General features: G+C 53.0%; 2 protein-coding genes across 2 annotated transcripts; both read right to left on the bottom strand.

Moving 5' to 3' along the window:
* Positions 1–934: 934 nt before the first annotated feature.
* LOC136474562 (growth-regulating factor 10-like) lies at positions 935–2,124 on the bottom strand. The gene is made up of 3 exons (XM_066472131.1): positions 1,930–2,124; positions 1,554–1,829; positions 935–1,429 (listed from the first exon to the last, which is right to left on the bottom strand). Exons 1-3 carry the CDS (start codon positions 2,006–2,008, stop codon positions 1,086–1,088), a joined length of 699 nt encoding a protein of 232 aa, XP_066328228.1. The 5' UTR covers positions 2,009–2,124; the 3' UTR covers positions 935–1,085.
* Positions 2,125–10,521: 8,397 nt separating this feature from the next.
* Positions 10,522–21,667, bottom strand: LOC136474561 (bifunctional dTDP-4-dehydrorhamnose 3,5-epimerase/dTDP-4-dehydrorhamnose reductase-like). Its single transcript, XM_066472130.1, has 2 exons — positions 21,129–21,667; positions 10,522–11,340 (listed from the first exon to the last, which is right to left on the bottom strand). The coding sequence occupies exons 1-2, from the start codon at positions 21,591–21,593 to the stop codon at positions 10,888–10,890; spliced, it is 918 nt and encodes a 305-aa protein (XP_066328227.1). The 5' UTR covers positions 21,594–21,667; the 3' UTR covers positions 10,522–10,887.
* Positions 21,668–21,908: the final 241 nt, after the last annotated feature.

Genomic DNA, 21,908 nt, shown 5'->3' with positions numbered 1-21,908 from the left:
TAGTTCTACTTAAATTAAACAACACGTCGTATGCATGCACTTAGAAACTGTAACCGACAATAAAAGATGACATTTCGACATTTCAAAACCTATGACATTCGGCCTTGTGCAAGACTGCAAGTCACTACAATAGGTTGTTTTGCACCATATACAACGCATAAATTGAGTTTTGTTCGATCGGATCGTAGTAAATAATTGTTACGAGAGATAAGTTGAGTTTTTTCGATTAAATTCTAACAAATAATTGTTATGAGTAGAAAAGATATCTGTGCAATGAGTTTTGGCCGGCTTTCGACATTGGTTGCGGCACGCGGTTGGTGCTTAAATGGGTTATAATAAGATCTAAAAATAGTTTTTTCATTTAGATTGTACTCCTATGGGTTAAAATAAAAAAGTTAAGGACTCAACCATCAGCCCATCTCCGTTCCCGCGCAACAAGGCAGCTTGACACAGCTTGACGTGAGTCAGTCAGTTCTCGGACGATAGTTTGCACCGGCGATGCAACAGCCCAACAGGTCCACACCGCCGCAGGCCGCAGGCCGCTGCGCCTGCGCCATGCGCAGACAGGAGTGCAGCATCCAACGCCTCGTCACGCTGCCCGAGCCTCTGACAAGGTCAGAGCGCGCAGTGCTGCACACAGAGCACACCCCTGTCCCCCCTCGCGTCCCCAGGAGGAACCACAAGCCGCCGCGCCCCCCCACCCCCCCGGCGCACACCGCCCCAACACGGCAACACCACCGAGGCGCGCTCCCCACAACACGTAACAAAAGAAAATGATCCCCTGCCCTGGTACAGGTGTCACAGGCCACGCAAAGCCACAGGCACCAGGCACACCACGTCGGCACCAACAACAGCACACGTAACAAGAGAAGCAACGCAGCGAGCCAGCGACGCATGCCATCGGACGTCCCAAACAACCGGTTTTTAAAAAAGCTGCGACTTTTACGTTGGAGGAAAAAGAAAAAACAAAGGAGAAAAAAATTACAGCACGCACGACATAGTAATCCCTGCGGATTCCGTTTCCCCTCGTGATTCCGAGGCCCAAGAGCGAGCCCAAGACCCCGGTCGGCCCGCGGCGCGCTAACTCACGTGGCACGCGCGGCGCTGTGGGCGAGGAGGACGCTGGTGGGGGACGAAAGGCCGAGCCCGTGCGGGTGCGGGGGCACGGCGCCCCGGTGGACGGGGCCGCCGCCGAGGCTGCTGGCGGCCGCCGCGCTCGGCGCCGGGGCGGCTGCGGGAGCGGCGGCGGCGGCTTCCACAGGCTTTCTTGAACGGCCGCGGCCGCGGTGGACGTGGCGCTCGCAGTACTTGTGGCCCGGCACCACGTCGCGGGAGCACCGCCACTTCTTGCCGTCCGTGCGCCGGCACCGCCCGGGCTCCGGCTCCATGCTGCTGCGGTAGTCGAAGCACAGGCTCCCCAGGCCCATCACTGCAACACAAGCTTTATCATCGCTCGGAACTCGAAACAGCCACGACGCCGGTGGTACGTGCCGAACAGTAGGAACGGCGAAAAAAAAGAGAAAATAGGCGGCTGAAGCTTTTGCGGTGCTTACGCGAGGGGAAGCGCTGGGGGCCGAAGGTGGAGGCGGCGACGCTCTTCCAGATGGGGAGCACCAGGTGCACCGGCACCGGCGCGCCCGCGGCGAAGTAACGGTAGATGAGCACCTGGTGCTCCAGCTCCTGCTGCTGCATGAACGTCAGCGCCGACGGCCTCTTGGGCGTCGCCGTCGCGGGGGACGCATCCGCGTCTCGCTCGCCGCCCCCGCCCCCGCCGAGGCCCAGGCCCAGTCCAAGAACCAGCGGCGATGAGGCCGCCATGGTCACCTCTCCTGTGCAAACAAAGCAGAAACGCCAAACCGAGCGAGCGATCAGCTACCCAGGTGCTTTAACCAACCGGGCTAGAACGGAGTACTGCCCGCGTGTACTTACCGGCGCTCGTGTCGGCGCAAGAGAGACGGGGCAGCTTGGCCGGCGGCTGCGGCGAGTCGGTCTCCTTGTCCCCGTCCATTTTGGAGACTCCGGTGTTGCGCTTCTTCCTGTGGCGGTTTGGATTCCAACTTTATGGAGGGAAGGAGAGTACTAGGAGTACCGAGTACGAGAGGGAGCGCGCGGGCAGCTTCTCGAGACGAGACGAGACGAGGAAAGAAGAGACAGCAGCGGTGTCAGAGGGAAGTGTGAAGCGGTGGATATATTTATGCGTGACGGCTCCCGTCGTCTGGTCGCTCGCTCGGTAAACTTAGTTATTCCACCTCATTTTGTAAAAATTTTTAAGATTTTTCGTCACATCAAATCTTTAGACGCATGTACGAAGCATTAAATATAAATAAAAAATAAAACTAATTAAATAGTTTAGACAAAATTCACGAGGCGAATTTTTTAAGCCTAATTAAACCATGATTAGACACTAATTACTAAATAACAACGAAAGTGCTACCATACTATTTCAAAAAAAAAAATTGCAAACTAAACAAGTCCGGGCGCGTTTGGTTAGCTTCTCAGAAGAGCCAGGCTGTACCTGGGCAGCCACGCTGCAGGTAGCCAGGCTGAGCGCATGCACATGGCCGGTATTTGGTTATCGTAGGGCGCGTTTAGTTCCGAAAATTTTTGGGTTTTAGGTACCGTAGCACTTTCGTTTGTATTTGGTAAAAAATGTCTAATTATAGACTATTTAAGCTTAAAAGATTCGTCTCGCCAATTACAGACAAACTGTGCAATTAGTTATTCTTTTTATCTACATTTAATGCTCTATGTATGTGCCGCAAGATTTGATGTGACGGGAAATCTTGAAAATTTTTGGTTTTTGGGTGGGATCTAAATAGTTCCGTAGTCACAGAGCCCGGCTGTTCGGAGATTTCGGGCCTGTTTAGATGGCAAAATTTTTTGCAAAATGATATTGTAGCGTTTTTCGTTGTTATTTAGCAATGAGTGTCCAATCACAGTCTAATTAGGCTTAAAAGATTCGTCTCGTGAATTTCGTCTAAACTGTGTAATTAGTTTTATTTTTTATTTATATTTAATGCTTCGTACATGTGTCCAAAGATTCGATGGAACGAGGAATCTTGAAAAATTTAGTATTTTAGAAGGGAACTAAACTGGACCTTCGTTTATTCACTGCGTGTTAGCATCGGCTGTCTAGCTGACGTGTCCCGTTTTGCTGCGCTCGCACGAGTCTGGCCGCGGAGGAACGAGGAATTTTTGGCGTATGAGTTGAGCCTGAGTCAGGAGGAAATCTTACACCGCATGGGACAGGCCCCAACCTCCAACCAGCCAACCAAACGATCCGAGCTGCATCCGTAGAGCCTGTCCGCAGCGTACTCCTATGCAGTAACCAAACGCGCCCCTTGTGTCTGCGGCCGGCCGGCGTGTGCGCTCCAAAAAGCAACGGGAACAGTGGTCGTCGTAGTGCTGTGTCGTTGCGGTGGCAATGCCATCCCTGCCATGGCAGCGGCAGGTGACACGCATGGGATATCTTTTGGCCTTTTGGCGGTTTCGTAGGACGGAGTTTGGTCGGCCATTTATCGCACTCGCCTTTCGCAATGTCTCGGGCAGGGCCATGTTATTGCAAAAAATTGTAAACTGATAAATAGTAGCATTTTTGTCTTATTTGATAAATATTATCTAATCATAGATCAACTAAACTCAAAAGATTCATCTCGTGATTTTTAACTAAACTGTGTAATTAGTTATTTTTTTTTACCTACATTTAATACCATATGTAAGCGGCTAAAAATTGATGTGATGGAGAGAGAGTTAAAAAACTTGGAATTTGGAGGTGATGTAAACGAGGCCTAGCATACGAATGCCTCTCCCGATTTGCCCCATTCTTTTCTCACTACAGTTCTTGGTACGAGTACCGCAGCGTCAAATATTTGATATGGATTCTGTTCGGCCGATGATTCTGCGGTTGACGGATGCTGATTTATTAACATGGTGTTGATTAGAGGTAGTAATAAAAAATGCTCCTCATTTATGGTAACAATTTGTAAGAGAAACCGGTGAAACAAAAATGCTGCAAGGGAAAAACCCCGCGTGGATCTACTCGCCATATCACGTGAAGATCAGGCTCCCTCTCTGACTTCTGACACGGTGTCAGCCTTTTGTATCGTTCCGCGTTCTTTAAAATTTCCGCCATGGCGCCATGCCGTGACCGAGCCACTTCGAGAGCAGTAAAGACTGCCCCCTAAAACCCACTTGTACGCTTTCTTTCCGTCCGATAAAAGGACATCACTTTTTTTAAGACCCGTTTCGATGCGGCCGGATTCGAAAGAAAAATCTCGTAACCATACGATTCTGCTTCTTTGGCCTAAACGGCCTGTTTGCTAGATGGTTTTTGGGTTGGTTTAGTTTGACTGATGCTGGTTTATTGTGAGAGGAAAATATTGTTGGCTGACTGGTTTGGGCTGGCTGAAACCAACAAGCGAACAAGCTGAAAAATATAAATATAGTTTAGGTCTTAAAATTTTGAAGTGTCACATTAGATGTTACATAGGGTGTTATATGAGTTGTTCAGATATTAATAAAAAAAATAAATTACACAATCCGTCCGTAAACCACGAGACGAATTTATTAAGTCTAATTAATCAGTCATTACCATATGTGTTACTGTAGCACTTTATTATCAAATTATGAACTAGTTAGGCTTAAAAGATTCGTCTCGTAAATTAGTCGTAAACTGAGCAACTAGTTGTTTTTTAGTCTAAATTTAATACTCTATATATGTGTTCAAATATTCGATGTGATAGGGTGTAAGGTTTTGGTGTGGAAACTAAACAAGGGCTTAGACTAAGTTAAATTTATTTAGAGCTTAAATAAAAAAACTCGACCCGCGGGGTAAGACAGCATCCGGGCATTGTGCTTAAGAAGAAGACGTTATACAAATATTATCAATATTTATATCGATATAAGTAGATTTTATTACCAAAATATATTGCGTGGTTCATATTTATTACACTTCATAAATATTACTATATATTTCCTATACTTGATTAAATCTAAAATTTATTGACTTCTCAAGAAGCAAAAATAACTCTCTTTCACGAAAGAGTATTAGAATATTTTTTAACACGGAGATTCTTATAATCCCGGATCAATGCAACTTAGTATAGAATAAAATATAAGAATGTTTATGTCGGGTTCATAAACCCGGGGTTCCTAATGAGCCAGTTTTCCAATAAAAACTCGGCCCAGCAGACGACGTTGCGAACGACACATAACTCCTGCACTGGCCCAGATACCTAAACGACAGCCTGGAAGAGCAATCCAGTTTTCGACCGGAAGGCCTGGTCAAAGATGGGACGACGCTTGCTTCCGACTCCGACCCGCGTCTCCGATCGAGAACCTCGCCAAGGAGAGGACGACGCTCGCTTCCGACTCCGGCCGGAAATACACCGAACCTCTGCTTACGGCTCTTCTCCGACCGGCGCGGTCGGAGCCCACTAGAAACGACCAAACGGGGACGCCCGCTCGGTGAGGACCCGATAAATCAGGCGAAGCTGATAAGGTGAGGCGCACAAGTCAATCGTAATACTAAGGACAATACCCTACACATCTGCAGGACAGTACTGTCAGGCCATGTCAGAAGGATACTTTGCAATCCTTCTAGACATGTCAGAACACGAACAGTGTTATGGGCGCCGACATTTGTCCTACAGTATGGTAGGCACCGACATTTGCCAAACCAGAAGAACACGATAGAGCCAACCACATGCATCTGGACGTCAACAGTATTGTGGGCGCCGATAAACCGTCTTATACCCAACGGCGTGGGCAACAAGACTAGGTAGCACACACACACTCTCACTTATAAGGCTGTCCCCTTCATATATAAAAGGGAATGCGCCCTCTCCCAACCGACAACAACACAAGACGAACGATAGACGGATCATTCTAGCTCACTCCCTGCTAGCTTTAGACATCCTAAAGCTACACAGAGCATACGTTCCAATACATAGCACACGTAGGAGCTCTCGTCACTCTCGACCCTTCGGTCCTGAGTCCAACCGGACTTCTAACACCCCCATCTTACTCCCATTCATTTGTAACCCCACAGCAAACTTTGAGCACCTAGGCTCAGGAATAAAGTCACCGACCAACTTAAACTAGACGTAGGGCACGTTGCCTGAACCAGTATAAACCCCGTGTCATTGAGTGCTAGGCCATATCCGATCACAACGTACGACAAAATGACAAATATTTACTTGTTGGTCACTTTTCGCACCGACAGTTGGCGCCCTCCGTGGGAAAGACGCTGTACGTTCATACTTTTGATCATCGGATGGCCCACCTTTTCCGCCATCTCCGTCATGGCGGGCTCGAACGATACGATTCGCTTTGGCTCGCTGGAGTTTCCCATATTCCCACCTGTTGGGATGTGGGTTCCTCCTGTCTTTGAGCTATCCTAGACCTTCCTCTTCGGAAGTCTGGACTTCGTTGCCGACCAGCTCGGCGTGCTTCGCCTTCACGAGGAGGCACTTCTCCCAGCGCCCATCGGAGGAGGAGCGCCCTCCGTCGGCTCCGGGCCACCCGACGACCTCGACGATGAGGCACCTGCACTCCACTCTGAGCCCACTCGCTTTTTTATACCTTCCGCCGACTCTTCGAAGGGACCCCGTTGTCCCCACCGTGACCGCCATGCAACCGGTTCCCCTACGGCCCTGCGTCCCCCACGGACGTGTACGCACGGGGGCTCCAAAAGATGCTGACGCCGCCCCCTCTCATAACTAAATTCGTGGGGATGGCGAGCTACGCTCCCGCCTCTTTCCACAACCTCATGGATGACGAGGTCGAAAGCGATGGCTCTAGCGTCGATGACGTCGTGGCGCCTAGCTACCCTCTGTCCTAGGAGTACGCTATGGCGGACGCTCCAGGACAACCACCCATTGGCCTTTGTTAGTAAGTCGCTTGGCCCATGTTCGCGTGGCTTATCTATTTACGAGAAAGAATACTTGGCTATTCTTGTGGTGGTGGAGCATTGGAGATCCTACTTATAACACGGTGAGTTTACTATTTTCACTGACCAAAGGAGCTTGATGCATATTACTGAGCAGCGCCTACAGACTCTGTGGCAGATGAAGCTTTACACTAAGCTCATTGGGTTGCAGTTTAAGGTTGTCTATAAACCAGGGGCTTCCAATTTGGCAGCGGATGCTCTTTCACGGCACCCTTTGCCTCCAGAACAGCTCAATGCCATCTCTACTTCATCACCGACATGGTTATCGGATGTGGTTGCTGGTTATGATAATGATCCAATAGCTCACAAGTTATTGCAAGAATCGACACTTAACTCTGATAATCACCCGCCTTATACTCTGGTCAATGGTGTTATTCACGTTGGAGATCACATTTGGGTGGGTGACAATAAGACCCTCCAGCTGAGAATTTTTGAAGCATTACATTCCAACGCTATCGGTGGCCACTCCGGGTTCCTTGTTACCTACGCCCAAATCAAGAAGCTGTTCGCTTAGAAGGGTATGAAATCTGACATCAAACAACTTGTTGCTTCTTGTACCATCTGGTTGCAGGCCAAGCCCAATCATGCCAAGTACCCGGGACTCGTTTCGTCGTTGCCTGTACCCGCGGAGTCGTGGCAAGTCATCTCGATGAATTTCATTGAGGGGCTCCCCCGTTCTGGTGTAGCTAATTGCATCATGGTCGTCGTCGACAAATTCAGCAAATTTGCCCACTTCGTGAGTCTACTTCACCCATTCACCGCTCAACAAGTGGCTCAGGTCTTCCTTGACCATATCTACCGCTTACATGGCATGCCAACCCACATCATCTCCGACCACGACCGCATCTTCATGAGCCATTTCTGGAAGGAGTTGTTTTGTTTGATGGGTACCAAGCTATGCATGAGCTCCGCCTACCACCCTCAATCCGATGGCCAGACAGAGCGGGTGAACCAGTGCCTCGAAGCGTTTCTACGGTGCTTCGTCCACTCCTGCCCTAAGCAGTGGTTGCGATGGCTCAGCTTAGCGGAGTATTGGTATAACACCAGTCTCCACTCTTCACTCAATAGGTCGCCATTCGAGGTACTGTACGGACACCCTCCTGGCCACTTCGGCCTTTCACCACCTGAAGCATCATCTGTACCTGATGTTGAAACTATGCTTACTGAGCGTTCCACTATGCTTGATCTGGGGAAAACATCGCATGAAGATGTATGCTGACAAGCACCGATTAGAGAGATCCTTCAACATCGGCGACATGGTGTTCCTCAAGCTCCAACCCTACGTCCAGTCGTCACTTGCTCCTCGTGCCCATCAGAAGCACTAATCCGTTACTTTGGGGCATACAAGGTGCTAGAGAAGATTGGAGATGTCACCTACAAGCTGGACCTGCCGAAGTCGTCATTTGTTCATCCGGTATTCCACGTCTCTCTACTCAAGGCTACCCCGTCGACCAAGTATACTATCTCGATGGATCCACCAGAGTCGACAGAAGGCTTGCAAGTCCCTGAGGCAGTGCTGCAGCGCCGTCTCCATCCCCGTCGCACAGGTGCGGTTGTTCAAATCCTGATCAAATGGTCCGGCCTGGATGTGGAACTCGCCACCTAGGAAGATGCAGAGGCAATTCAGCAGCGCTTTCCGTTTGCTCCGGCCTGGGGACATGTCGGGTCGCAAGGGGAGGGGGGGGGGGGGTGTCACGACGCCGCACCCAGTCAACACTGAGCCCAAGAGGAGTACTCGCAACAGGCCCAAGAACAAGAAAGTGTCCGGCCCAGAATGGGTCTGTAACATTTGTGAACCCAAGCCCAGCAGTGAGGAGTAGAAGTAGAGGGAAGGGAAGGAAGAGAGAGATCAGCCAACTACTCTGTAAAGACATAACCTAATCACTCTACCGAAGCCGACAGCCTGTCCGGCGGGCTCTCGTCCTACCCATCTCCGATTCCCCGGCGCCGCCGCATCGCGCGGCGTCGACAAATCTTTGGCTCGAACCTGACCCAATGCACTACCTGGTCAGATTGGGTCGTGCTATTTATCGGGTGTTTTCATGGTTTCCTACTTTAGATCGGATTTTTTCGGCTGGTTTAGATCATGGGTGGAAAATAACTACAACACTAACGAGTTAGGTCCGGTTTTTTCGGTTAGGTCAAATAGATCTAATCAACTCCTGTCCTAGAATATCAACACATCTAGCATTACAAGAAGTCAAACTTTTTTAAATATGATTAAATACATAAAAATATCAATATTTATGAAGCATAATAAATACAGTTAAATTATTAATAAAATATTGTTCATAATAAATATATGTAAAGAACTAGAAGTTGATGATATTTTATATAAATGTTTTTAAAATTTAGAAAATTTGGACTCCTCAAAAAGCGACATACGCGGTTATTTTATATGACACGAAAGAGTAAGAAAAAGAATCTAATCTTTGTCCAATCCAAACGGCAGCTTAGCCTAAAAAAAAGGGCACCAAAAATTTTGGTCGCAGGTCGCGCCTCCCCTGGCGCTCTGCGCTGAAGCGGCGAGGCTGGCCAGTGGCCAGGCGAGCGGCGAGAGGTAGTCGCTGACTCGGGAGACCGGACCTGACCGTGACGGAGACCGGGCCGCGGCGAGGGAAAAAAAAAACAAAAAACTGTGGTCGAACGTCCGGACATGACACGGGACTGACTACAGTCTACGGGAGGGAGACGCCGACGGAGAGCGCCAGAGCGGGATGAGCGATCTGTTTCCTCTGCTCCACCCGGACCCTACCGTTGTGGCGCTGTCCGCGCTGCGGCGGGCGCGTGCAGCGGCCAGGCGCCAGCAAGCTCGTGCCAGCCGGGGCGGGCGCGCGCGTGCTACGGATGCTGGCAAGGACATGGCGTGTCGTTCCCCACGGCGGCAGCCGCGGCGGTCCACGGATTTTGGCTGTTATCACCCCATGATTGGGCCGTAACCCCGATCCGGCCCCTCGCGGTCGCGGGGCGGGACTACGAGGCTGATCACGGGGGCAGCCGTGTACGGCGTGGAGCTGTACCCAGCTTGGCGGCCGCGTTCGGACGGTCTGCCAGTTGCCGGTGACGACGTCGAGCTCGGCGGTGACGGAGACCGGAGTACAGCTCACTAGAGGTTTTCAAACAAACGCATGCCGAGTGCGAGGCCGTTGTCGTCGCCTCGTCGGAGTCCACACGGGAGGCTTGCAGTTGCAGGCATGCGACGCGGCAGTGTAAAAAGCTGTGACTGTGAGCTTCAGCAGTTCCAACTGACACGCTACCCTAGAAAAAAACTTCACTCCACCCAATGGGCCAATGCCACAGAAGCGAATTCGTCAGTCAGATAGGAGTTCTCACGCACACAGGTCGACAGACCATACTGCTGCTCCATAGTCCTGGTCCATACTCCCTCCGTGCAAGTATAGGTTAGACCCGATCTAAAATCTTATGACTGCATTCAAGATATAAATCTTACAGCCACAGGGGAAACTTGTCATGGAATGTATAAACATATTGATAACTTTTTATATAAATTTAGTTAAACTCAAGAGAATTTGATTGAACACTATTCTAAGATTGCATCTTTTATGAAACAGAGGTCCTATATTTGCTCAGAATCCAAATCCAAAGTCATCTTCAGATAAAAGTTCACAAATGAAACATCGCGAACTACAGTTATATGGCACAACAGAAGCAGGCAGGAAGCTCCTCAGTTCATTCCATGGTATTGATGATACCCTAGGAGGCTAGGAGTCAATACGAAAGTTGAGCTAAATTACACCTTGCCTTCCTCTGTTTGCTAATCTGAAAGTATAAAGGAGTATGGCATGACATCTCCTACGATAAACCTATCTGTTTCAAATACATTGCACACGGGGTGTGCTTATTGAGATCCCCGGAAAGAAATGTCAATTCAGATGGAACAAATAGCATCAACATACAGTTGTGTGCAGCTCCATTTCTCAAGCCTTGGACGTCTTACAATTTGGTTCGAAAACATATTTGATCAGTGATTCCTTGATTGACAAAAGCTCTGGGAACTCTCTCTTCAATTTGGTTTGATCAAGCTCATTGTTGCTCCTCGGTGCAACTATGACCTTTGCTTGCTCCTCCAAGTTGAAGTTTTTCCAAGTGAAGCTTGGATCAATGTAGTCTCTGTACATCTCTAGTATTTCATTGTGGCTCACCACACCAGGATTTGTGAAATTCCATATTCCAGTGAGGTTTCTCTTTGCCATTTCGATTGAGATGGGAAGAAGTTCATCCAATATTGTCATTGAATTTGGGATGTTGACAACCTTATCATATCGGGTGATTTTGGTAATGAAATTGCGAGGATTGGAGAGATCCGATGAAATAGGCATCCTTACACGAAGGGTGCATACATTCTCGTAGTTCTTGAGCAGTTCCTCAACCTATAAAAATAAATGTTAGGTTCACATGAAAGGAATAAATGTTACACCATCCAATCGGATACAGCAACCAACATGAAATACATCGAGGCAAAAAAAAAGTAACATGCCAGCAATACTGCAAAAATATTTGTCCAGAACGGCTTAGTTTCTCTCTGAAAACATCAAATGGGTGAAGTGTGTGGAACTGTGGATACAGTGATAACTCTTAGGAGCACTATGCCACTCAGTTGCATGAGGCAAAGAAAACTAAATCTATCGAAATGCTCTATCATCAAGTGAAAAACACTTGCAATTCCATGTCCCACTACTTGTGCTTGTGCTTTTGAGTGCTACATTGAAGTATAAAGAAACAAAGTACACAAGGGCCCTGCTAAAATAAACACCTTTTGCATTGCAATAAGCAACTATTTTCCAAGATTCAAGCTCATGGTATTAGACTGTTCAGAAGAAACCAAAGAGATGTACTGGCCAACAACATACACCACCACCTTGTAATATTAAGCACATTTCAGTACTTATTCAACCATCTAAAGCCTGAGCAAGATGTTAGTAAATGTCAAATGATAAGGTTATGCACAATAATCATCAGTTCCACACTCTCACATCAGCACAACTCTCAATACAATTTAAGAAATTTCGTCACAGCGTTAATTTCAAATTGCTATTTTCCAATCAAGAGTAGTTCAAACTTTTTTACTACCTGATTGGGGTGACATAATATACCATTATCCAGAAAGATTATTAATATCTTATTGCATTAGCTTTGGGTGTCTGCACTCAAAACATACTTGAGGAAGCTAGTTTATTGAGTAAATTACACGGCCAGTCCTTAAAGTATTAGGCTGATTTCGTCTGGGTCACCAGACTATGAAATCGCACTCTTGGCTCCTCAATCTACTTAATTCAGTCCATGTAGGTCCTAAACAGCCCAGACGGTGTCAAGTCGCTGTCCACGTACGCAATGCCAACGAGCGCGCTGAAGCGCCCGTCCTCCGGCGGCAGCCGCCTGCGCCGCCTCCTGGCGTCCCTGCGCCCGCCGGGCCACGCGGGGCCGCTCCCTGCTCACTGAACTCTCTGCTACCTGCTGGCCTGCCCTGCTGAAACTCTCTCGACTGAGCTGGAGAACGCCGCGCAGAGCACGGCCAGCGCCAGCGCCGAGAGCTTCCCGACGACGAGGCCACCGCTACCGGCGTCGGGAGAGCAGAGCGAGGCGGCATCGCTGCCTCCGTTGTCGGACTCGAACTCGCCGCAGCTCAGCCTGGGCGACTCCGCCGCCTCGCGGATCGGCGAGACGGATCCGCGCCCGCGCCCGCGGCGCGAATCCACCTTTTCCTTCGTCTCCGGCCGCCGAGGACGAGCGGTCCTGACGGACTCGATCCACGATAGCGCCACCGACGCGAGCGTGGCCACTGTCTCCAGGATGGCACCGGTGCTCCTGCCGCTGCCACTGCCGCCGCCGTGTCGTGATCCACCGAAAGCTCGTGCCTTTGCTGGGGCACAACGAGCGCCGGCTCCGTGGCAGCGGTGGGCGGCGGGTCGGCGCCGGGGGCGCGGTGCCGCCGTCTGGGGTTCCTGAGGCGGCCGTGGTTCTTGACGACGATGTCGGCGAGGGAGATCGGGAAGCCGGTCTGCACTGGGAGCGGCCCTGCGCGCAATCTGCAGCATCACGTCGACGACGACGGCGAGCGAGAAGGGCTTCAGCATCCGGCCGGGGCTCGCCACGGAGGTGAGTAGCGCGGCCTCGGCGCCCACGGCGTCGGCGCCGACGAAGTGCTTCACCGCGAAGGCCTCCCCCATCCACTTCACCTCCTTGAGGTTGCCCACCAGCCGCCTCCGGACGTGGAAGTCGCCCTGCAGGAGCACGGACGTCGGGTGCACCTTCCCGCGTCAGCGGCTCCGGCGAGCCCGGGCTCCTCCGTTCATCAAGGTACTGCGACAGGAGCCACCGGTCCTCCTTCCACGCCGCGTCCATCCTGGCGGCGAGCTCACGCGTCGCCAGGTACCCCGCGCCGAGCCTCTGCCAGAACAGCCTCGGCTCCAGCATGTCCATGTCGTAGTCCTTGGCGAACAGCAGCCGCCGCCGGGCGAGCTCGTCCGGGTCGGACCCCGTGACCTCCGAGACAAGCTCGACGGCCTCCAGCACCACGGCGACACTCCAGAGCAGGCTGTGCATGTGCTGCTCCACGCAGTCGGCGCCGTGCGTGGCCGCGGCGGCGTGCGCCCACCAGCACCACGGAGAGCGAGGACGACTCGACGGACGCCCGCACACGCGCCGCGCAGGGCTGCGCGAGGGGCCGCTCCGCCATAGCTACGTGAGGACTTGCTGTATCCGGCCGCGCGAGGGGCCGTTGCGCCTGCTGCATCCGTCCGCGTGAGGAGCCGCGCCGCCGGGGCCATGCTGTAGCAGAAGAGGCTGCGGGCGCTCGCCGTAGCAGAAGAAGAAAAGGGCGCATGTGAGCGTAGCGCAGGCGAGCGCGTACGGCAGCGCATGCGGGCGGGCGAGCAGGGCAGAGCCCATGCGAGCGAAGCGCATGGGGGCGGGCGGGCTGTGCGCGGGCGAGCGGAGTGCGTGCGGACGGGCGAAGCGCGGGCGAGCGTACGATAGTGCTTGCGGGCTGTGCGCGTCGCGGGCACGAGCTGCGCCTGCAGCGCCAGTCGCGAGCCCTGCTGCCGCGCAGGACGAGCAGGCCATGCCGCCAGCGCCGGCGAGCACGCAGGAGGCGCAGGCTTTTCGTGTGGGGGTTTTTTGGCTAAAAAGCCAGTAACTGCCGAGGGTCACGTGTGCCTCACGTACGTACGTGGACAGCCACGTCGACTGCTTGACACCGCCTGGGTGGTTTAGGACCTAAATGAACCAAATTAAGTAGATTGGGGAGCCAAGAGTGCGATTTCATAGTTTGGGGACCCAGACGAAATCAGCCCAATACTTTAAGGACCGACCGTGCAATTTACTCTAGTTTATTCAAATCAACAGTCGTCAAGATGTCCTTAAGGCCGAGCACCGAGCAGGAACTGATCATGGGACCATATCTTGTCAATTCCACTCTAAATCCAGCTAGTCTCTTCTTAGTGGGACTCAAAGCGTGGATGTTTAGCCACAAGATGCAGGAGCCATGCCATTCAACAAGTCATTGTTTGGCAAGAAACTACAGTTTGAGAAAACAAAAGCGAGCATTCTAAAATAAGACTTGGTGCGTTTTGCAGCAATCAGCCAATCACATACACCGTGTAAAATACAAACAGAAATGTAGCAACTGATATCGTCAATTACTGATGTTTCGAACAAAAAAAAATCGTCAATTACTTGTTCAGCTTATACAAGTCTCTATTTTAGTTTCCAAATTGCTGTCTCTATTCAAAATACATGGTTTTCCTCCGAGTAAAACTGAATTAGCCTCACATATATTTGAATTAGTGTAACATGGTAGTATATGTTGAGGTGAGCATCTGCATTTAAATCAAGGACCTCTATAAAAATATTTGCTCCACAACAACAACAACAACAACAATAACAAAGCCTTTAAGTCCCAAACAAGTTGGGGTAGGCTAGAGTTGAAACCCAGCAGAAGCAAAAAATATTTGCTCCAAATGAAACAAAATTTATCTTTCGCCAAACCATACACATGATAGTGTACAGGTACAAAAACAGAGCACCATGGCAGGATCAGAACTAGCTAGTGTGGATGGATGGGGAAGACCGGATCAGACTGCTCTGGGAACTCAAAGGGCTACAGAAATTTCTACAGGCTTCATTCAGAAATACTAGTAAGGGCTTGTTTAGATCCAGCGTGTAAAGTATTGGAATGTCACATCGGATGTTACATGAGGGTGTCGCATGGGGTGTTCGGATACTAATAAAAAAACAAATTACAGAATCCGTCAGTAAACCGCGAGACGAATTTATTAAGTCTAATTAATCCGTCATTAGCGCATGTGTACTGTAGCACTTTATTATCAAATTATGGACTAATTAGGCTTAAAAGATTCGTCTCGCAAATTAGACGCAAACTGTGCAATTAGTTATTTTTTTAGTCTATATTTAATACTCCATGCATGTGTCCAAATATTCGATGTGACATGGTGTAAAGTTTTAGGGTGGGAACTGTCAGTTCTCAGCCGAAGTTCTTGACTACCGGCGAGCTCTCAATCACAACCGTGAAAGCAATCACAACACAAACTCAACGCTATCACTTGGACACAAGGTTTGGTGCTGCGCAACCACTGCAGCGTTTTCTGATCTTGCGTTCTTTTATTGTATGAAAATACAGAGAGAGCAGAGCTCTCGAAGGCCGACTGCACGTCGCCTGATAGCGCGTCCATCCCCACGCGTGCGACGTCGCCCACTCCCGATCACTCGGATCATGGCGAGCTATTCTCGACCACTTCCCCAACACGCACGGCGACCACAGAATGACGGTGCTCGTGCGCATGCATAACAAAAAGAAAACATGCAAGACTAACTGAACCATGCGATGCAAACTGAAGATAAAAGTATCCTATGAACAAGACTTACTAACAGATCTCCTCCTAAGCCTTGTTCATGGTCTGCACATCAATGACGTCGATTTTGGAGCGCAGTTCACAGAACCTTTCTCGCCCCCAACGCCTTCGTCAGAATGTCTGCAAGCTCTTCAACTGTCCCAACGGACTCCAGTATCACCCTGTTCTCCTGGACGCATTCTCGTATATAATGATATCTCACATCTATGTGTTTACTGCGGTCATGAAAAACTGGATTCTTACTTAGTTGAATGGCAGACTCACTGTCGATCTTCAATGTGATGGCCCTGCTCCTCATGCCTCTGAACTCAGCAAGGAGACGGGCCAACCAAACACCCTGGCAGGCTGCAGTAGTGGTGGCAATGTACTCGGCTTCACATGAAGATAAGGCCACCACTTTTTGCTTCTGAGACTGCCATGTGATGATGCTGGAGCCGAGGAAGAAGAGAACGCCTGTGGTGCTCTTCCTTGTATCAATGTCACCGACCAAGTCACTGTCGCTGTAGCCAATGAGTTGTGCCTCCTTCTTCCTCTGGTAGTGGCAGCCGAAGTGCAGGGTTCCAGCAATGTACCTCAGCACCCTTTTTACAGCCACCATGTGCTCTGTAGTCGGATTCTCCATGAACCGGCTAATGTATCCCACAGAGTAAGCCAGGTCCGGCCTTGAATTCACCAGGTACCGAAGGGAACCCACTATGCTCCTGTATTTTGTTGCATCAACTGGAGGAGCAGAGCTGGACTTACTGAGCTTAAGTCTGGACTCCATGGGGGTGTGATTTGGATTGCATCCAGTCAGGCCGGTGCCTTCCAGAATCTTTGCAGCATAGGCACTTTGGCAGACTGTGATGCCGCTCCCCCTCTGTGTCACCTCTAGTCCGAGGTAGTAGCGCAGAAGCCCGAGGTCGCTCTTCTTGAATGTCGCCTTCATTTCCTCCTTGAAGGTGCTGATGTCTCGTGGATCCCCTCTGGTGATAACCAGATCGTCCACATAGACTCCCACGATGAGGCGACGTGCGCCCACACCGCGGAGGTAGACAGCATGCTCCGACGTGCTCCGTCGAAACCCGAGCTTCATCAGGGACTCATCGAGTTTGGAGTACCGTGCTCGTGGGGCTTGACGGAGTTCGTAGAGGGCATTGATCAAGTGGAGCACCTTCGTTTCTTGGCCCTTCAGCACGAACCCCGGCGGCTGCTCGACGTAGACATCCTCCAGGAGCTCACCATTCAGAAAAGCGAACTTGACGTCCATATGGTGGACAGCCCACCCTTCGCTTGCAGCGAGCGCCAGCAGCAGCCTCACGGACTCCAGGCGTGCAACCGGGGCAAATACTTCGTCGAAGTCGATGCCCTGGCGCTGGACGTACCCCTTGGCGACGAGCCGGGCTTTGAACTTGGTGACGAGCCCGGCTTCATCCCGCTTCGTCTTGTAGACCCACTTGAGGTCGATTGGACGCACCCCTGGTGGTGGGTTAACGAGCCTCCAAGTGTCGTTCGCCTCAATAGAGATGAACTCGTCGAGCATGGCGTGGCGCCAGTTCTCATGTTCCAGCGCCTCCTTGAACGATGTCGGCTCGGCCTCGCTTGCCAACAGCAGCTGCTCCTCCATCTGCCGTGCGGCGAAGCCCAGCGGTGTGGCTGGCCCGAGCACATTGTCGATGTCGCTGTACCGAAGTGGGGCGCCGTCGTCGTGGTCCACATCCAGCATTTGCGATGCGCCGGCACCTGGTGGCGACACGAACTCCACTGAGTCTGCGTCCTGCAATGGGGTTGTGCCCGGCGTCGTGCTCCCAGTGCCTTGCACTGGTGAGGCGTTGGCCGACGATGCTCCAGGCATCATGCTCCCTGTGCCTTGAGCCGGTGAAGCGGGGACTGATGACGCCGGCGAGGCCGAAGGTGTAGCAGCAGCTCCGGCCGATGAAGTCGTGCTCGATGTCGTTGTCGTGGTGGTCGATCCAGGCAGTGGCAGGTGTTCAACGACAAAGTCGTCCACCTCACTACGCTGGCCCTGGGTCCAGAGCCACTGCGCCTCCTCGAACACCAGGTCGCGGCTGACATGCACGCGCCGGGTCACCGGGTCATACACCCGATACGCCTTGGAGCCAGGTTCATAGCCGACGAAGATGGTGCGCCTGCTCCTGTCGTTGAGCTTCTTCAAGTTTGGCGTTGTTACCTTCATGTGTGCGATGCAGCCGAACGTGCGCAGGTGTTGAACGCCAGGGACGCTGCCTGTCCAGAGCTCATAGGGGGTCTTGCCACCCACGCTCTTGGACGAGGATCGGTTGAGCAGATAGACGGCTGTGGTGACCGCCTCGCCCCAGAATTCGCCCAGAAGCCCCTTTGCCTTCAGCAAGCTCCGGGCGGTCCCGACCACGGACTGGTTGCGGCGCTCAACGACGCCGTTTTGTTGAGGGGAGTACGGCGCCGTCAACTCGCGACGAAGTCCCAGCTCGGCGCAGTACTGCTCGAAGTCTTTCGCCAGGAATTCTCCTCCTCTGTCCGTGCGGAGTGCACGAACCAGCTTCCCCGACTTGCGTTCCGCGGCTGCCTGGATGCGCTTGATCGCCGCGGGCGCCGCGTCCTTGCTGGGAAGCAGAGCCAGCCACATGTACCGTGAGTAGTCATCGACGAGAAGGAGAAAGTACCGATTTCCACTCGGTGTTGGCGGCGTAATGGGCCTGCAGAGGTCGCCGTGGAGCAACTACAGCACCTCCGACGAGCGCCCCAAAGCGCGTTGAGGGAACGGCGCCCGTCGGTGCTTGCCGGCGAGGCAGGCGTCACACTTGCTCCACTTGGGTCAGCAGGGGCATGCCACGGATCAGGCCATCCCTGCCCATCTTGCGCAGCGCGGCGAAGTGGAGGTGGCCGAACCAGGCGTGCCACACCCAGGCTTCCTCGGCGCCCGTGCGATGTCGACGTCGAGCACGTAGAGCCGGCCTGGGTTGCGGTGAATCTTGGCAAGGAGTCGCCGCTCCTCATCACGAACCTGCATCACGCCATCTTCCACCAGCACTTGGTACCCGATCTCGTCGAGCTGGCCGACGGAGATGATGTTGGCGGTGAGGCGGGGCAGGTAGTAGACGTTGGCGATGGTGCGGTGCTCGCCGTTCTTGCAGGACAGCAGGACGGTGCCGATCCCCTCGATGCGGGCGATGGAGCCGTCCCCGAACCGAACGGAGCCGGTGACGCCGGCGTCGAGGCTGGAGAATGCCACCTGCGCCCCGGACATGTGGTTTGACGCGCCCGTGTCTAGGACCCATCGCTTCGGGTCCCGGTCGCCGGATTCGTCGAAGGCGGTGAACACCTTGCTCTCGGTGAAGTGGAGCTGGCTGTCGTTGTCGCGGATCGATGGGGGAATCGGCGGAGATGTTGCCGGCGGCGGCGCTGCGGAATGAGGGAGAACCCTCTCCTCCTGGACGGTACTGAGTGCAAGAAGCAAAGTGGGCTCATCATCCTAGGCTACATGGGCCTGCTACACCTTCTTGCTTCGACAATCCTTGGCCCAATGGCCCTTTTTCCCCCAGGCCTTGCACGCATCGTCGGCGATGGTCTGGCCCGAGTTCGAGCCGGCCTGTGAGTCACTGCCGCTGCCGGTGCCGCGACCGCGGCCTCTTCCCCGTCGATCCGCCGCGGCCGGAGTCCTTGTTCCGCTTCTTGTAGCGCTCCAGCGACTGCTCCTCCATGAGCAGTAGTTTGCCGGCGACGTCCTGGGCCAGCGACGGTTCGTCGTCGGTCGCCGCCTTGAGCCGCCCAGTGACCTCTTCGATGGAGAGTGTGTCGATGTCGAGGAGGGTCTCGATGGAAACTACGAACTGCTTGTACCTTGGAGAGGCGCAGGGCACCACCTTCGGCTCCGGCTCCGGGTCGCCGAGGATCGCCAGCCGCTGCACGATGTTGGAGAGGCGCAGGGCAAAGTCCTCGACGGACTCCCCGTCGCGGAACGTGATCTGTTGGTACTCAGCACGGAGACTCTGCGCCGTCGACCTTCTCACGCGCTCGTCACCGATGCGCATCGAACGGATCGCCTCCCACGCCTCCTTGGCTGACGGCTTGGTCGCCAGGGTGGGCACCATCTCCGGGGGCACGCCGGAGCAGATCGCATACAACGCGGAACGGTCGTCGTGGAAGTCGACGTCGTTGTCCTCGACTGCTTCCCAGAGGTGGCGAGCCTGCATCTTTAACTTCATCAACAGCGACCACGAATCATAGTTCGTCTTGGTCAGCTGTGGCCAGTTGCCTGAGGCTCCCGTCTCCCGGAACACGCGCTCGACCACGACCTCCCGTGGGCGCCGCGTTCTCGGACGGCGGGCGTCGCGGGTCCGCGAACGGCGCGACGACGAGCGGCTTGGAGACGGCGTGCGCGGTGGAGTCTTGCTGCCGGAGCCACTGCCCTTCTCCTTCATGCCCGCCAGCGGCGGCGAACGGCCTCGACGCTTCGGCGACGTCATGGCGGCGCGCTAGGCCCTATCTCACAGCTCTGATGCCAATTGTCCGTTCTCAGCCGGAGTTCTTGACTACCGACGAGCTCTCAATCACAACCGTGAAAGCAAACACAACACAAACTCAACGCTATCACTTGGACACAAGGTTTGGTGCTGCGCAACCACTGCAGCGTTTTCTGATCTTGCGTTCTTTTATTGTATGAAAATATAGCAGAGCTCTCGGAGGCCGACTGCACGTCGCCTGATAGCGCGTCCATCCCCACGCGTGCGACGTCGCCCACTCCCGATCACTCGGATCATGGCGAGCTATTCTCGGCCACTTCCCCTACACGCACGGCGACCACAGAATAACGGTGCTCGTGCGCATGCATAACAGAAAGAAAACATGCAAGACTAACTGAACCATGCGATGCAAACTGAAGATAAAAGTATCCTATGAACAAGGGCTAAGTCATCATTTTGCTTAAGTCAACCAGAGCTGAATGGCAACGCAATCAACCATTATGCTGACGGCTGACCAAGATGCACACACTATCAGCTACGTACGGATCTTGTACGTACTACGCCAGATCCAAGTGACAGCACCCTTCAGGATGAAGTGTGCCTGTCGCCTGAATCGAACTCCAACCACTAGTGAGAAATCGACAAGTGAGAGGCACAGTTTTGTACCATGCTCATCGAACTAATCACCCCGGGACATACCCTCGACGCACGATCAGACAGACAGTGTCACTTCAATTTGAGCAAAACGGGAACGATTTCTTGCGACTTGCCATTTGCAGAGAACCTTGATCATAAAAGCTACGTATAGCATAATGCTGGAAGAGGAGAGAGAGTTATAGTTGGTACCATGGCCTTGGTTTTGGAGTAGAATGATCCGACGAAGTTGGGCGTGTCCTCCTCCTTGAAGCCGACCCCGGAGCCGAGCGGGTGCCCCTCGTCGTACTCGAAGATGCATCCCGTGGCGTAGTTGATGAGCACGAGCCCGCGGCCCCGGCAGACGTCGGCGAGCGTGAGCGTGCCCACGACGTTGGCGCGGATGGTCTCGGCGCGGTGCGTCTCGCACCAGTCGACGTTGGGCCGCCCAGTGACGCCCGCGGCGTTGAACACGTGCGTGGGCGTGGTGGCGTCGATGTCGGCCTCGAGCGAGGCGCGGCTCTCGAGCCTGCCCGCGCCGTAGGCGAAGGGGATCCCGCGCGCGGCGCAGAGGTCGCCCAGCAGGCCCCCGATCCAGCCCGTGCGGCCGTAGATGAGGAACTTGAGCGCCGGTACGGGCGCCGGCTCCGCCGAGCCGTTGGTGGTGGCGGCGCCCATGCCGAGATCCGGGATGGAGGGCGGGGAGTGGCAGAGTGGTGGTGGCGACTGGCGAGGCGGAGCTGACCTGGGGGGTGGGGGGGGGGGGGTGCGCGGAGAGGATCAGAGGAGACGCGGATGCTCTTTTATTGCCGAGGTGAGCTGATACTGTCAGAGTCCCTGGTCTGTCTGGAGTCCGGAGCGATTGGGCTGGGACTGGGACACGCGAACACGGACGGTGACGCCGCAACACAGCCTGGTCCACCGCAACCGTGCGCGATCCGACGGCGGCTCAGATTTTTTTTTTATTTTTAACACTTTCTTAAACTAATTTTA

The sequence above is a fragment of the Miscanthus floridulus genome, chromosome 8 (genome assembly GCF_019320115.1).
Source record: "Miscanthus floridulus cultivar M001 chromosome 8, ASM1932011v1, whole genome shotgun sequence".
NCBI classification, from domain to species: Eukaryota; Viridiplantae; Streptophyta; class Magnoliopsida; order Poales; family Poaceae; genus Miscanthus; species Miscanthus floridulus.
This window is presented reverse-complemented; position numbering and strand designations above follow the sequence as displayed.